General features: G+C 28.7%; 1 protein-coding gene across 1 annotated transcript; it reads left to right on the plus strand.

Moving 5' to 3' along the window:
• The first annotated feature begins 6,011 nt into the window (after positions 1-6,011).
• Positions 6,012-12,353, plus strand: LOC136082764 (uncharacterized). The gene is made up of 4 exons (XM_065802187.1): positions 6,012-6,195; positions 7,240-7,401; positions 9,169-11,517; positions 11,644-12,353. Exons 1-4 carry the CDS (start codon positions 6,012-6,014, stop codon positions 12,351-12,353), a joined length of 3,405 nt encoding a protein of 1,134 aa, XP_065658259.1.
• The last annotated feature ends 2,437 nt before the right edge of the window (positions 12,354-14,790 follow it).

Below are 14,790 nucleotides of genomic sequence, written 5' to 3' on the forward strand. Positions count from 1 at the left end.
ACATTTAGAAAAAAGATAACAAAAAAAAAAGAATTATTGCGTGAGCCAACAACAGAATACTCTACTTAAAGTATAAATTTAAATAATATCCTTGTTGTTACTTATTTGGATAATTTAACGAAATTTTTTATAAATGGAAAAAGTTGTAGTTTTTATATAATTTGCGTAATTATATTATAGAATTTAAAATTTTTTCAAAACGAATGTTATTTTACCGCAGATTGTGTTTTTCAATGTAATAAACAGTTTCTAATATAAAAAATTAATAAAATTTTTGTTTTCGGGCATTTGGCTAGGAAATGTCAATTTTTACCCACTGTGCATTAGTGCCCAAACGTATGGGCAGGGGGAGGGGGTAGACAAGCATTCCAAGGCTTTTTTTTCCAGGCCTCTGCCATTCCATTTTTTGCAAGGCCTCCTGATTTGGTATAGGTATAAACATACTTAAGTTTGGAGTTAGCATTATGAGTGAAAGTGTCGTATCTGGAGCCTTAAAACATCCTGCGTGTGCCTATGCACACTTGCCACCTCTTATACACTGGCTCTGAGTAAGGCGTATTTCAATCAACCTATTTTTTAAGTCAACAAAAATCAGGTTTTATCAGTGCCGTGGTTTAATGGTTTGGATGCTACCCCCTCCATCCTTCAAAAAAAAGAAACTTATCATTAGAATCTCAAAGTTTTTCAAATTTTACAGCTAGGTTTTACTAAAATAAAAACCTCCTTAAAGTAGCAAAAGTGGACAAAACTTGCTAGTTTACTTCTACTCATTTCCCCTCCAATTAAGGGGTATGGGTAGCCTACCCTTGGTATTGGTTTTAGGCTATGTTTTCAATATTTATCTTGCTTAAGACTCGTTTTTTACGGACTTTCTAAAGAGGGGTGCCAAAAAAAAGCATTCGCCTAAAGTATAGTTTATTTCTATTTGATCCATCATTGAAACAAAAGATAGTACATTATAGCGTACCCGGGAATCGAATTCCGGTCTCCGCTATTCAGGTCCATAACATTAACCTCTCGGCCAACCACACACATCAATATCGTGTCAATTTTACTAAAATTAATACTTGTTTATATATTTAAAGACGTTTTTTAAATTGGGATCCTGTGCTGCAAACATAGGGCTTTGAGGTCGTATAAAGTATCTTTATACGAGTAGGTACCTCCTCCACCTCTTTTTTTCTTCAATAAACTTATTTATTGGAAAAAAAATGTCGGGGGGTATTTAAAGTACGTACGTACTTTTTAAGGGGGGTGAAGACTTAAAAGTACACATGGCAAAAGAGGGGAAGGGGGTAGTCAAATTTCAAAATTTGGCGTACGAACTTTATGGAAGACCCCTTACTTAATTTGTAACAATTACAACTTCTAACATTTTGTGATTAAAATAATCCGATATCATTATCACCGAGAATGTCATTTTCATACGAAAATTTTTATTATGAAATTTTCCTCCATTTTTAAAACAGCTTGGTTTAAATTTAGTAATAATAAATATAAAATTCCGTTAATTGATGACAAATATGATGAATTTTTGCTTTTCTTTGCAACCCAATCGTCAATTATCAGTTTATTATAAAAAATGTATGCAAACTTACCGGCCGCTCCTTCGATTTTTATTTCCTCCCTCAAACTTGTTCTGATTTGCGTTGTTTCAAAACAGAAATCCACTTTTATATAAATTTTTTTCTTTTGATTTGATTGCTTGACTTGCTCAAAATTACCACTTTATCTCTAAAATCTAAAACTTTTATCTCCATTGTTCTCCGCTTAGTTTGATTCTTTCTTTCCAGTTCTATGGGCCCGTTCAATTTGGACATTTTAACAGATGACAATTCTTCAAAAACTTTTTTACCTTAAGTTCGTTTTCCTCCCAGCTCTCACCTTCATTTTCATTATTTCCATCTGCTCTTAAATTATTACGTCTCGATCGATCTTCCATCTCCCATTACTTTTTTTGTAAGCGTGTAATTTCTGGTTTGTCTTTCTGACTGAAAACATTTGCTTTGTTAACTTTTACATCGTTATTTCTTCATGAAAAATTAAGATATGTTTCAAATCGTCTATGTCTTTTTTGACTTTCTCCAATGTGCTATTAAATATTTTTAAGTTAGTCCACTAATAATATCAATAAAAACGTTTTCCTGCTGTTTTAACATCAATTGAAATTCTTCTTTACAGCCCTCAAACAATTTTGCTATTTCTGATAAAATAAGAGCCATATTATTAAAAAAATGAATAATTTTCTTAAAAAAAATTAATTAAACTGCATTAAAGATTTAAAAATTATACAGTTTTTTATTTAAATTTTAACGCAGCAAAAACACGCCTGTTCATAAGGAAAACATGTGGTAATTGAGCTAGCATGCGGTAATTGGATTTCCCCGAGACAAAGAGAAGAAAACACGTAGGTCAGAATGTTTACCTAATGCGAGTTTTAAAACATCTAGCACCACTTTATTATATGATCTGATTGGCATCAAAACTTCAAAAAGGTTAAACTATAATAAGATTTTGCACATTTTTCCTCTAAGATGGATTTTTCTGAAAATGCAACGAACTTTCTTTTTCTTTTTTAATTTGAAAATTTCTGCTAGGAAGTATTATTCTCCGTGAAAAGGTATGTGTTACAAAAATGTTATTGTATCAGGAAGTTACAGTTTTTGGAAAACCAATGATATAAATTCTCTTTCGAAAAGTGTTTTAGATGCTATGATAACTTGTAAGACAAGTTATAACTTTGATGGTTTTAAATTTTTTTTTAAATGTTTTGAAAACCTCTAAACAAATAAGTTCCTAATTTTTATGAGATCAAATTTATTTAACTTTAGAATAAGTAAGAGGGTCAAATAGCAAAGCAAAGGCAATTAAATGTAATATAAATCTAACTCTAACATTTAATGAAAAACCTTGATTAAGTACAGATGGAACTCTTTTGTTGTTAGACTTTTGTCCACGTTATCAAAAACATACAAAATAATGGACTCAAAAGAGAAACTTTTTTTTCTAATAATGCTTACAATGTTCTTCTTAATCACCCTAAAACCCCTATTATCTGAAACCTAAAGAAGACTGGTAATTTTACTAAACATACTAAAAAGTGTTGGCATATATTTTAGGTTCAATAATAATCAAAAAGCTTCCTCAGCGATCTAAATGATAAGCAAAGAAAGTTTGTTTCGGATTTTTGCCATACATGCCATACATTATGCATGAAAAAAATCAGAAAATAGGCATAAAATTTTAACACATGCCACAAGGCATTTCACAAATTATACATGTAAAAAATAGTATAGCTGATTAAAATTCTATTAACAGAAAAACTTTGTCATAAATTTTTTATGTCAGCATAATTACATAACTACTTGAAACAGAATTTAAAAGTTTAAGATAAGAATCTTTAGACATATTTTTTAATTGTTCTTTGAAACCAAAGAAGTCTAGTGCTTACATTATCATGTATTTTGAAATTATGATTTGCTGAACAAATATGATATTTTGACCATAATAATGTTTTATTTTTTTAAACTTTCTTCGATATCCAAAATCACTCGAAATATGTGGATTAAAAAGTCTTTTTGACAATACTGTTTAATGGCTTTTCTTCAATTTGGTTAAAGATAAAGTTTGTTTGACTTCAATATTCAATACTTTAATGCTTTACTGCATTACTTAATTAAAATTGAGTATTATTATCACAATATTCTTTCTTATATTGATTTTTATAAAACCACTGAAAACTTTATACATCAAAATCAAACAAAGAACAACCATATTGAGTTTGTCTTGTTAGGTTGACATGATTATACTGACAGTTTTGTTTTTGTTATTTGCTGATATTTATTAATTGTAATATGTCTGATTTTTGCTGTTTTGGGATTTTAAAAGCATTTCTTGTTTATTTAAAGCGATATATTTTTTATTGAAAAAGTTTTGTTCTACTTTTCAATTAATTTGAAACTTTTTTTTTTTCATTATTTGACAAAAAGTTTATTGTAATGAAGTAATAAAGTTTATTATTAAAAATATGAAAATATTTATAAAATGTTTTTATAAACTTATATAAATCGTGACAGTATCTATTTTATTTTTCAGATACTTTATCAAGTAAGCCATTAAATAAAGTATAATGTGTTTTAAAACAAATTTTAATTAAATTAAATAATTGAGTTTTAAACAAATTTTGAAAAAACTTGTCGTTTTCATTTTCAAATATCAACCTCTACTTCTTTGCAAACCAAAACATTTAAACAACTACAAATATTTTGTTGATTTAATTATATACATAAATTTATATGGAAATGTTTCGTGTAATATTTGGTAATAGGAATACCAAGAACTAAAAATAAATACATCGACTGAGGATTAGGGTTCGGTCAGGGTTTTGGTAGTGATTAAAATTCATAAAAGACAATTGTCTTTTATAACTTTTAATTATGACTAAAACGCTGACCGAACACTTATTTTTTTCTTTTCAATCATCTTCGCTTCCAACAAGGCTGTAAGCAACCACTAATTAAAGTTGAAAGTTACTGGAAGAAAAAAGATGAAGATTATAGAGCAAGATACGATTGACAGACGACTTAAAGGATTGCAAATTATGTGAATCAGGAAAACAAGATAAAGGAAGCGAATTCCAAAAAAGTGATGTTCGAGGAAAAAAACTAGACAAATAAAAGTTTTAAGAGCATTTAGGAAAAGTCAAAGAAAAAGAATGAGTCTTAATTGAATGACGAGTAACACGAGAATGAGTTTTAGTAGATAACACAAGAGACGCTAGCTCTTTTGAGCAGTGCCTATTATAGTATTTGTAGAAAAGAGAAAGAGAAGTAACATTACGACAATGTTATAATGGTTGGAGGTTGGCTGCAAGAGCAGATCCAACTATGTTATCAATACGTTTTTGCACCTTATCTAAAAGAGATAGCGCATCATTAGAAGATCCGCCCCAGATATGGTAACAGTATTCCATACAAAGCCGGATTTGAGATTTATTAAGATAGAGAATAGAATCCAAAATAAGAAAGTGTCGAGCTCGATAAAGAGATGCAGCCTTAGCAGATGCTAATTTTGCAACAGGATTGATATATAGTTTAAAGGAAAGAGAAGTTATAAAATAGAAGTTATAAATAGAAGTTTAAAAGATCGGAAGTAGTAAGAGTTAATCCTAGAAGATGAAGAGTGGATGACTCAATGAGTTCATCCCTGTTAATAAAAATAGGAAAATCTAAATTATTGCGATAACGATTGGCTTAAAAAATTGAGTTTTGTCTGTATTGAAGTTCACCAGCCACTGTTAGCCCTATGCTGAAGCAGAAGTGAGGTCTTTTTCAAGCTTAAATGCCCTCTCCGAGACATCAGAGAGATTTGACTTTTTATCAAGATATGAACAAATGTAAGTATCATTAGCAAAAAATGTCACTTTAGATGTGAGAGTTTTTAGAAGATAACTAATATAAATTTAAAAAATTATAGGGACAAAGATAGAACATTGAGAAACCCCAAAAGTGACAGGACATGAAGAAGAGTGCTGTCCATCGAGGACAACTTCAATACTACGATTGGTAAGAAAGGCTTCATAGTTTTAAAAAAGTTACTCTGATACACCGGACGAAGAAAAGTTATGGAGAAGACCAGCATGCCAAAATTTGTCAAAAGCTATTGAAATGTTAAAAGCGATGGCCTTAACTGCCTCACCTTTATTTAATGCACGATAAAACCTATTAGTTATTACTGTTAGCAAATCAGCTGTAGAACGAAATCCATATTGATGCTCAGTAAGTAAGTTAATAGATTCAAGATAAGAAATTAAGTGTTTGTTAATTAAAGATTCAAAAACCTTGCTTATGATAGGACAAGAATAATGGGAAAGTAGTAAGACAAATCAGATTGCTCTAACAGATGCCTCTTTCCAGCAGACTGGAAAACATGACTCTGATAAGCACTTGTTGAATAGTTTTGAGAGTATTGACGGCAGCTAAGGAGAACACTTCTGCAAGACAATAACAGGTATGTTTTCCGGGCCACAAGCTGTAGAAGAGTTTAAGCAGGAAAGCATATTAGATACAGAAGCTGGAGTGATACGAATGTCGAGCAATGGATCAACCTGTTTTTTGGCAATATCAACGCAACTACTGGAATCCAGAGATGATATTGATAAAAAGTTTTTAGCAAACAATTCAGCTTTGTTTTTAGGTGAGATGATAAAGTCTGAACCATACAAGAGAGGTGGAATTTAAGATTTCTCCTTATCATTAATACTACTAAAGATTCTCCATAAGTCACGAGAGCCTAATTTTTGAGATAAAATACGAAATTTCATGACCTGAGAATAGCGGGCTATAGCGTTGAACAAAACCCTTTTACAATGGTTTCTAGCAGTAATAAACAGTCGTCTGTTTTCCGGAGAATTGTTTTGCTGATAGATATGGAAGTAAAGGTTTCGATTGGCAATCGCAGCAACACAGTGTGAGGAAAACCATGGAGGAGAGTGAGGCTTGACCTGGAATTGTCGAGAGGGAACAAAAGATTCCATGCCAGCCTGAATCCATGAAGTTATGTATGAAGCACATTTGTTGACAGGAAGACGAAAGATTTCTACCCAAGGGCCATCACGAAGAAAATCACCGAAAGAATCCCAGTCAGCTTTAAGGTAGTTGTAATAGGTACGATAATAAAGGAATTTAGATGATGAAGAAGAATGAGATATTAGTTTTAGAGAGATCAAACTGTGATCAGAAGCACCTAAGGGTGAATGTGGAGAAACTGATCGCTGACTTTGATCAGAAACAAGATATTAGTCAAGTAGAGAAGGTAAATGATTCAGGTTGTCTGGAAAGCGGGTTGGAAAGTTGATTATTTGAGTTAGGGATTGAGAAAGGCGAAAATATTGGGCTTTAAGGCCTGCAGAATCACTGGCACTAGAGCCAAGCCATCCCGTGTGATAAACATTAAAGTCACCGACAACGATAATCTAGGCTGATGGATTTAGAGACAGGTTTCGGCCAATATGATTAGAAATAACATCAAGAAGAATGAAACCTTGAGATGAAGGAGAGCGATATAGAACAAAGAGAAAGGTGATAGATTGAAGCAGTGCTAAACGAAAGCACATGAAAGAATAGTCTGTGAATTCAAACCTAGTTTCACGACAAATGGGTGAATTCTTACGAATGTAAAAGCCTAGGCCAAGCATGTGATAATTGGAGTCTTTGCAAATTAAATGAAGATAACTAACAGCACTAAGATTGCAAGATGAGATAGCTGAACTCAAATTAGTCTCACAAAGAGCAAGTAGGTCTGGTGAAATATGCAAGAGATATGACTCATTAGAGGAAAAGTTACTTCGAAGACCACGAATATTAGTGAATGATAGGTTTAAAGAACTTGGTGATGATGATGGTTTTTTGTATTTTATAGTTTTTGGTACTTTATTCATTTTAATATTTGTAGAAGACCTTGACTCAAAGCATAGATAGTACTCAGAACACCGTTTAATAACCTAATCAAGTGCTTTATTACTATTAATAAACCCTAAGCCATAAAAAATGGCTCCAAATGTGGCCTTGACAATGCACACCAAAAATACAAACAGGGACACCATCCATACGCAACATGGCACTGTTATTACTTTGTTATTTTTCAGCTGTTGATGGAATCAGCCTCTCTGAGAGCTACCACAGAGGTTCGGAAACCTGACTACCAGCCGGCCTCAGAACCATAAAACTGAGTTTTAGAGCTGTACCCTCATTAGGATATAATAGAATGAGTTGCCTATTCATAAAAACAGAGACACAAGCAAATCCAATGCATTGAGTCAAGACAATAAACAGCACTCAACATCCTAAACTAGAAACAATGTATTGAAAATACATCTGCCCCAGCCTAATAGATGAAGATAAATGTATTATATTAGTTTACATGTATATAGTGTACTTGTACAAGTAAACTATCATTTTATTAAAAAGTATTCAGTTTAACTAGATGGTTTTAATGTCGCGTAAATCAAGTAACGTTCTTCTGCTTTAAATGGACAGAGGAAGAAAACAATGGTAGGGAACCTTATACATGACTAGAAACCAATTTATATCCAAGGTTTGCGCGAATGGTGTGTGATACCCCTATCAATGAATTTTAGTTCATTATGTTTGCAAATTTAGCTCTTTTAGACCAGCAAAATTGACAAATGTAGATCATATTGTACAGTAGGCACATATAGTTCAGTTGGCACAACTTGGACTTTTGGTACTGTCGGCAAAAAAGAAAAGTGAGGATTTTATAATATATATATATATATATATATATATATATATATATATATATATATATATATATATATATATATATATATATATATATATATATATATATATATATATATATATATATATCTTATAATACTAACACTTTTACAAAAACAATTGTTTGAAATATTTAAACAGAAATAATTATTATATCACCAGAATATTACAATATACACAGAAATATCTATGCAGTTGTAAAATAAGATTTAAGAAAATAAATAAGAAGCAGAAAAAATAAATTAATAATAATAATAAAAAAAAGAGATCACAATGTTTTTTAAATCAATCAGTTTTCTCATCATGTTTATTACTTTTTTCATTTTTAAAATGTTTAATTTATCCTTTAATATAACTTCAATATTTGACTATTTTTTTAATAATTCATAAATATAGATAAGTTTTTAGATATGTTTTTATTTGCGTTGTTATATCAAAAAATAATATAATTCACAAAATAAAAAATAAAAATAACAATTATGTTAAAAAAAAGCTAATTGTTAAACAGAAATTTAAGCTCAAAAACAAAAATTAAATTCAAGCTAACATAAGTATTTTCAAGAGAAACAATAATTAATTAATTTTTTTACTAAGAAATATGTTTTTTATATCCGTAATAATATTTTCATTTATATAACTTTTTTCGACAATTATAAAATTGTTTTAGTATTCTAATAAAGTTAATGGTAAAACCTTATTTTAAATAACTAATTTGAATTTTTAACTTTTTTAAAATTTTGTTTTAAAATTTTCTAAAATATAAGAGATAATAAAATAAATTTAAATACATTTAACTAGATCAATGAATTTAATTTGATTGAGATATTAAAATAAGATTTCAAATAAATATTCGAACGTTTGTTCTTAGATGATCAACGTGAAAAATTACTTAGTGAAATTCATCGCTATTTTTCACAAGATACAAAAAGGTCGACTTTAGTATTATATGGAATGTCGGGGGTTGGGAAAACACAGATAGCCAGAAAATATCGTGAAATATACCATACCTTCTACAAAAACTTTGTTTGGATAGACGCCGCAATCGGAAAGTTAAAGACTTCGGTTATAAACCACTGTCAAATAATAAATCTGAAAATTCATGACTCGAAAGGGGATTACTTTAATATTGAGGTTATTGTTGAAAAAATTCACAACTATTATAAAAATGAAAAAACTTTGTATATTTTCGACAATGTTGATGACCAAAGTGTTAAAAGTTTGGAAATGTACATTTCAACGAAACCAAATTCATTTACATTAATTACCTCTCAATGGAGAACGTGGTCGAACCAAGTAAATAAAGTGTTTATTGATGTTTTTTCTTTTGAAGATGCGTTTGCTTACGTAAAAAATAATATTAAAGAATACACCGATAAAAACATAAAAAACTTAATTAAAGAACTTGGTTATCATCCGTTTGCGATTACACAAGCAATAAAATATATAAATATACATAAAATTTCGATAGAAAAGTATATAGATCGATATAGAAGCAATCCCTTAGAAATATTAAACACTGATATCTTTCCAACCGAAAAAGAGTCAAAGTCTGCATTAAAAGCTATTAATTTAGTGTTAATAAAATTAGAAAAAACTAAAATTATTCCATTTAAAATACTAAACTGTTTATCTCATTGCGACGGGCAAAATATCAATAAAAAATTTATAATCCAAATCTCAAATCAAATGAAAATAAGCAAAGAACATTTAACTGATGAAACAATTGGATTACTAATTAGTTATTCTTTACTAAATTGTGATGATAATGAAAAATACTCAATGCACGAACTGACGCAGTTGTCGTGCAGATGTTTTCAAAGTAGAAATTCAAGTACAAATACCTACCTTGATTTAATCGAAAATTGTTTTAAATTTGAGTTAGACGAAATAAAAGATCACGTGGATTACGGAAATCATTTTGTTTTTCATTTTCTTCATATGTTTCGTATGAATAAAAAGTTAATGTCAGAAACCTTCCATCATAAGACAACTTCTATTAAAAAGTTATTAGTATGTAAAGGTTTATTTGATGAAGCAATCGAAATATTAAAAGCCATTCAAAAATTTAACGTAAAAACTTATGGAGAAAATAATGAACTTACGACTAATACAGAATATAATATCGCAGACTGTTTGTATGAAATGGGAGAATATAAGAAAGCTTTAGAAATTTTTAATTCTGTTGATAAAATACAAACGGAAAGTTTAGGTATTAACCATTCATCAACAATGGAAACAAAATATAATATAGCTAGATGTTTATACATTATGGGAAATTTCATCGAAGCGTCAAAACTTTTTCAGCTTCTTGATAAATCACAAACAGAAGTTTTAGGTAATAACCATCCAGGTACAATGAAAACAAAAAATTGTATCGCAAATTGTTTAATTGATATGGGAAAATATAACGAAGCTTTAGAAGTTAATTATTCTGTTGAGAAAATACGAACTGAAATTTTAGGTATCAACCACCCAGATACAATGATAACAAAACATAATATCGCACTCTGTTTAAAGAATATGGGAAAATATAAAGAAGCTTTAGAAATTTATTTTACTGTTGAGAAAATAGAAACTGAAATTTTAGGTAATAACCATCCAGGTACAATGAAAACAAAAAACAGTATAGCAAACTGTTTGATTGATATGGGGAAATATAACGAAGCTTTAGAAGTTAATTATTCTGTTGAGAAAATACGAACTGAAATTTTAGGTATCAACCACCCTGATACAATGATAACAAAACATAATATCGCACTCTGTTTGAAGAATATAGGAAAATATAAAGAAGCTTTAGAAATTTTTTCTTCAGTTGAGAAAATAGAGACTGAAATTTTAGGTAATAACCATCCAGGTACAATGAATACAAAAAATAGTATCGCAAACTGTTTGATTAATATGGGAAAATATAACGAAGCTTTAGAAGTTAATTATTCTGTTGAGAAAATACAAACTGAAATATTAGGTATTAACCACCCAGATACAATGATAACAAAACATAAAATCGCAAACTGTTTGATTAACATAGGAAAGTATAACGAAGGTTTAGAAATATATTATTCTGTTGAGAAAATACGAACTGAAATTTTAGGCATCAACCATCCAAATACAATAAAAACAAAGCATAGTATCGCAAACTGTTTGAACGATATGGGAAAATATAAAGAAGCTTTAGAAATTTATTATTCTGTTGAGAAAATACGAACTGAAATTTTAGGTTATAACCACCCAGATACAATGATAACAAAACATAAAATCGCACTCTGTTTAAAGAATATGTGAAAATATAACGAAGCTTTAGAAATATATTATTCTGTTGAGACAATACAAACTGAAATTTTAGGTATCAACCATCCATATACAATGAAAACAAAGCATAGTATCGCAAACTGTTTGAACGATATGGGAAAATATAAAGAAGCTTTAGAAATTTATTATTCTGTTGAGAAAATACGAACTGAAATTTTAGTTATCAACCACCCAGATAAAATGATAACAAAACATAAAATCGCACTCTGTTTGAAGAATATGGGAAAATATAACGAAGCGTTAAAAATATATTATTCTGTTGAGAAAATACAAACTGAAATTTTAGGTAATAACCATCCAGATACAATGAAAACAAAACATAGTATTGCAAACTGTTTGGTTGATATGGGAAAATATAACGATGCTTTAAAAATTTATTATTTTGTTGAGAAAATACAAACTGAAATTTTAGGTATCAACCATCCAAATACAATGAAAACAAAGCATAGTATCGCAAACTGTTTGAACGATGTGGGAAAATATAAAGAAGCTGTAGAAATTTATTATTTTGTTGAGAAAATACGAACTGAAATTTTAGGTATCAACCACCCAGATACAATGATAACAAAACATAAAATTGCACTCTGTTTGAAGAATATGGGAAAATATACGGAAGCTTTAGAAATATATTATTCTGTTGAGAAAATACAAACTGAAATTTTAGGTAATAACCATCCAGGTTCAATGAAAACAAAACATAGTATTGCAAACTGTTTGGTTGAAATGGGAAAATTATTCTGTTGAGAAAATACGAACTGAAGTTATAGGTATCAACCACCCAGATACAATGATAACAAAACATAATATCGCACTCTGTTTGAAGAATATGGGAAAATATAAAAAAGCTTTAAAAATTTATTATTCTGTTGAAAAAATACGAACTGAAATTTTAGGTATCAACCATCCGAATACAATGAAAACAAAACATAGTATTGCAAACTGTTTGAACATTATGGGAAAATATAACGAAGCTTTAGAAACTTATTATTCTGTTGAGAAAATACGAATTGAAATTTTAGGTATCAACCACCCAGATACAATAATAACAAAACATAATATCGCTCTCTGTTTGAAGAATATGAGAAAATATAAAGAAGCTTTAAAAGTTTATTATTCTGTTGAAAAAATACAAACTGAAATTTTAGGTATCAACCATCCAAATACAATGAAAACACAACATAGTATCGCACTCTGCTTGAAGAACATGGGAAAATATAAAGAAGCTTTAGAAATTTTTTATTCTGTTGAAAAAATACGAACTGAAATTTTAGGTATCAATCACCCAGATACAGTGATAACAAAACGTAATATCGCACTCTGTTTGGACAAAATGGAAAAATTAATGTAGCTTTAGAAATTTATTATTCTGTTGAGAATATACGAACTGAAATTTTAGGTATCAACCACCCAGATACAATGATAACAAAAATATAATATCGCACTCTGTTTGAAGAATATAGGAAAATATAAAGAAGCTTTAAAAATTTATTATTCTGTTGAAAAAATACGAACTGAAATTTTAGGTATCAACCATCTAAATACAATGAAAACAAAACACAGTATCGCAAACTGTTTGAATAATATGGGAAAACATAACGAAGCTTTAGAAACTTATTATTCTGTTGAGAAAATACGAATTGAAATTTTAGCTATCAACCACCCAGATACAATGATAACAAAACATAATATCACACTCTATTTAAAGAGTATGGGAAAATATAAAGAAGCTTTAAAAATTTATTATTCTGTTGAAAAAATACAAACTAAAAATTTTAACTAAAAAATACAAACTAAAAATTTTAGGTATCATCCATCCAAATACAATGAAAACACAACATAGTATCGCACTCTGTTTGAAGAATATGGGAAAATATAAAGAAGCTTTAGAAATTTATTATTTTGTTGTCGAAATGCAATCTAAAATTTTAAGTATCAACCATCCAGATTCAATGAAAACAAAACATAATATCGCAATCTGTTTGGACAATATGGGAAAATATAACTAAGCTTTAGAAATTTATTATTCTGTTGAGAAAATACGAACTGAAATTTTAGGTACAAACCATATAGATACAATGCAAACAAAAAAAAATATTGCAATACGTTTGAACAAATAAGATAAATGGCGATAAATTTGTTTAAATAAAAAATTGTTTATTTTATTTCATATATGCTTATAAGTTTTATTATTCTGTTGATAAAATATAAATATAAAGATTAAATTCATTAAATAAAAGTATAGAAGAGTTGTATTAAATTTATTTCATTATGTCTAATAAATTCTTGATTTTTATCAAAATATCAATGCGAATATTTCAGAATGAAGGAATAACTAAGTTATCTAAAATTAAATAAACATAAAATCTTTAAATCCAAGTGGATGTATTATTGATTCTATATGAAAAGTTAAAAATGGTTTTTAGTTTTACATACATGTTTATAATTTAGTTAATTATAACTAGTAGGGGAGACCGGGGCTTGTTGCAACAGGGGTAAGTTGCAACAATGCGGTTTAAAGAATGGTTTTTGAATATTTTTCCTAAGTTTTTCTTAAATAATATAACTATAACTTTAACGCGTCAAGTGTAAAAAACTTACAGTTATTCAATAAAAATTTCAAAAGTTATTGATGTTTTTTTTTTTTTCGATATAAAATTCTAAATTTCGTTTTTGAAGTTTTTTTGGGTTTTACTTTAAACTTAGAGGTATATGGCCATAATAAAGTTATGGTAAGTTAAAAAAATCTTTTTCAAACACGATAAGTCAAAAGAAAAAAAAAATTTTAATAAAAATAATTATATACAATGATTAGAGTAATAATGATGCCTATGGGGTAAGTTGCATCTAATTGCTTGGGGTAAGTTGAATCATAAATTAGCTCCGGGATATGTTCATTTTACGCACCTAACTAGTTTTTTCTAAAATAATGGACGCTTTTTTTATGTAACAGCACAAACAAATATAAACGAAAACAAAAATTTTATGATGAAGATAAGTTTAAATAAATTGTAAATGTATATAATATATATAAAGCATATGTATATATATGTATATATGTTTATGTATTACATATTATGTATATATACATGTATTTTATATGTATATTATGTTTAATATACATATTACATACATGTATATATATACATAATATATAATACATGAATATATATATATATATATA

The sequence above is a fragment of the Hydra vulgaris genome, chromosome 07 (assembly GCF_038396675.1).
Source record: "Hydra vulgaris chromosome 07, alternate assembly HydraT2T_AEP".
Taxonomy (NCBI): Eukaryota; Metazoa; Cnidaria; class Hydrozoa; order Anthoathecata; family Hydridae; genus Hydra; species Hydra vulgaris.

Coding starts and splice junctions, on each gene's coding strand:
- LOC136082764 (XM_065802187.1), top strand. CDS start 6,012: ATGTTTTCCGGGCCACAAGCTGTAGAAGAGTTTAAGCAGGAAAGCATA. Junction 6,196..7,239: donor CAATTCAGCTTTGTTTTTAG/GTGAGATGATAA, acceptor GATAACTAACAG/CACTAAGATTGCAAGATGAG. Junction 7,402..9,168: donor AGAACTTGGTGATGATGATG/GTTTTTTGTATT, acceptor GTTTGTTCTTAG/ATGATCAACGTGAAAAATTA.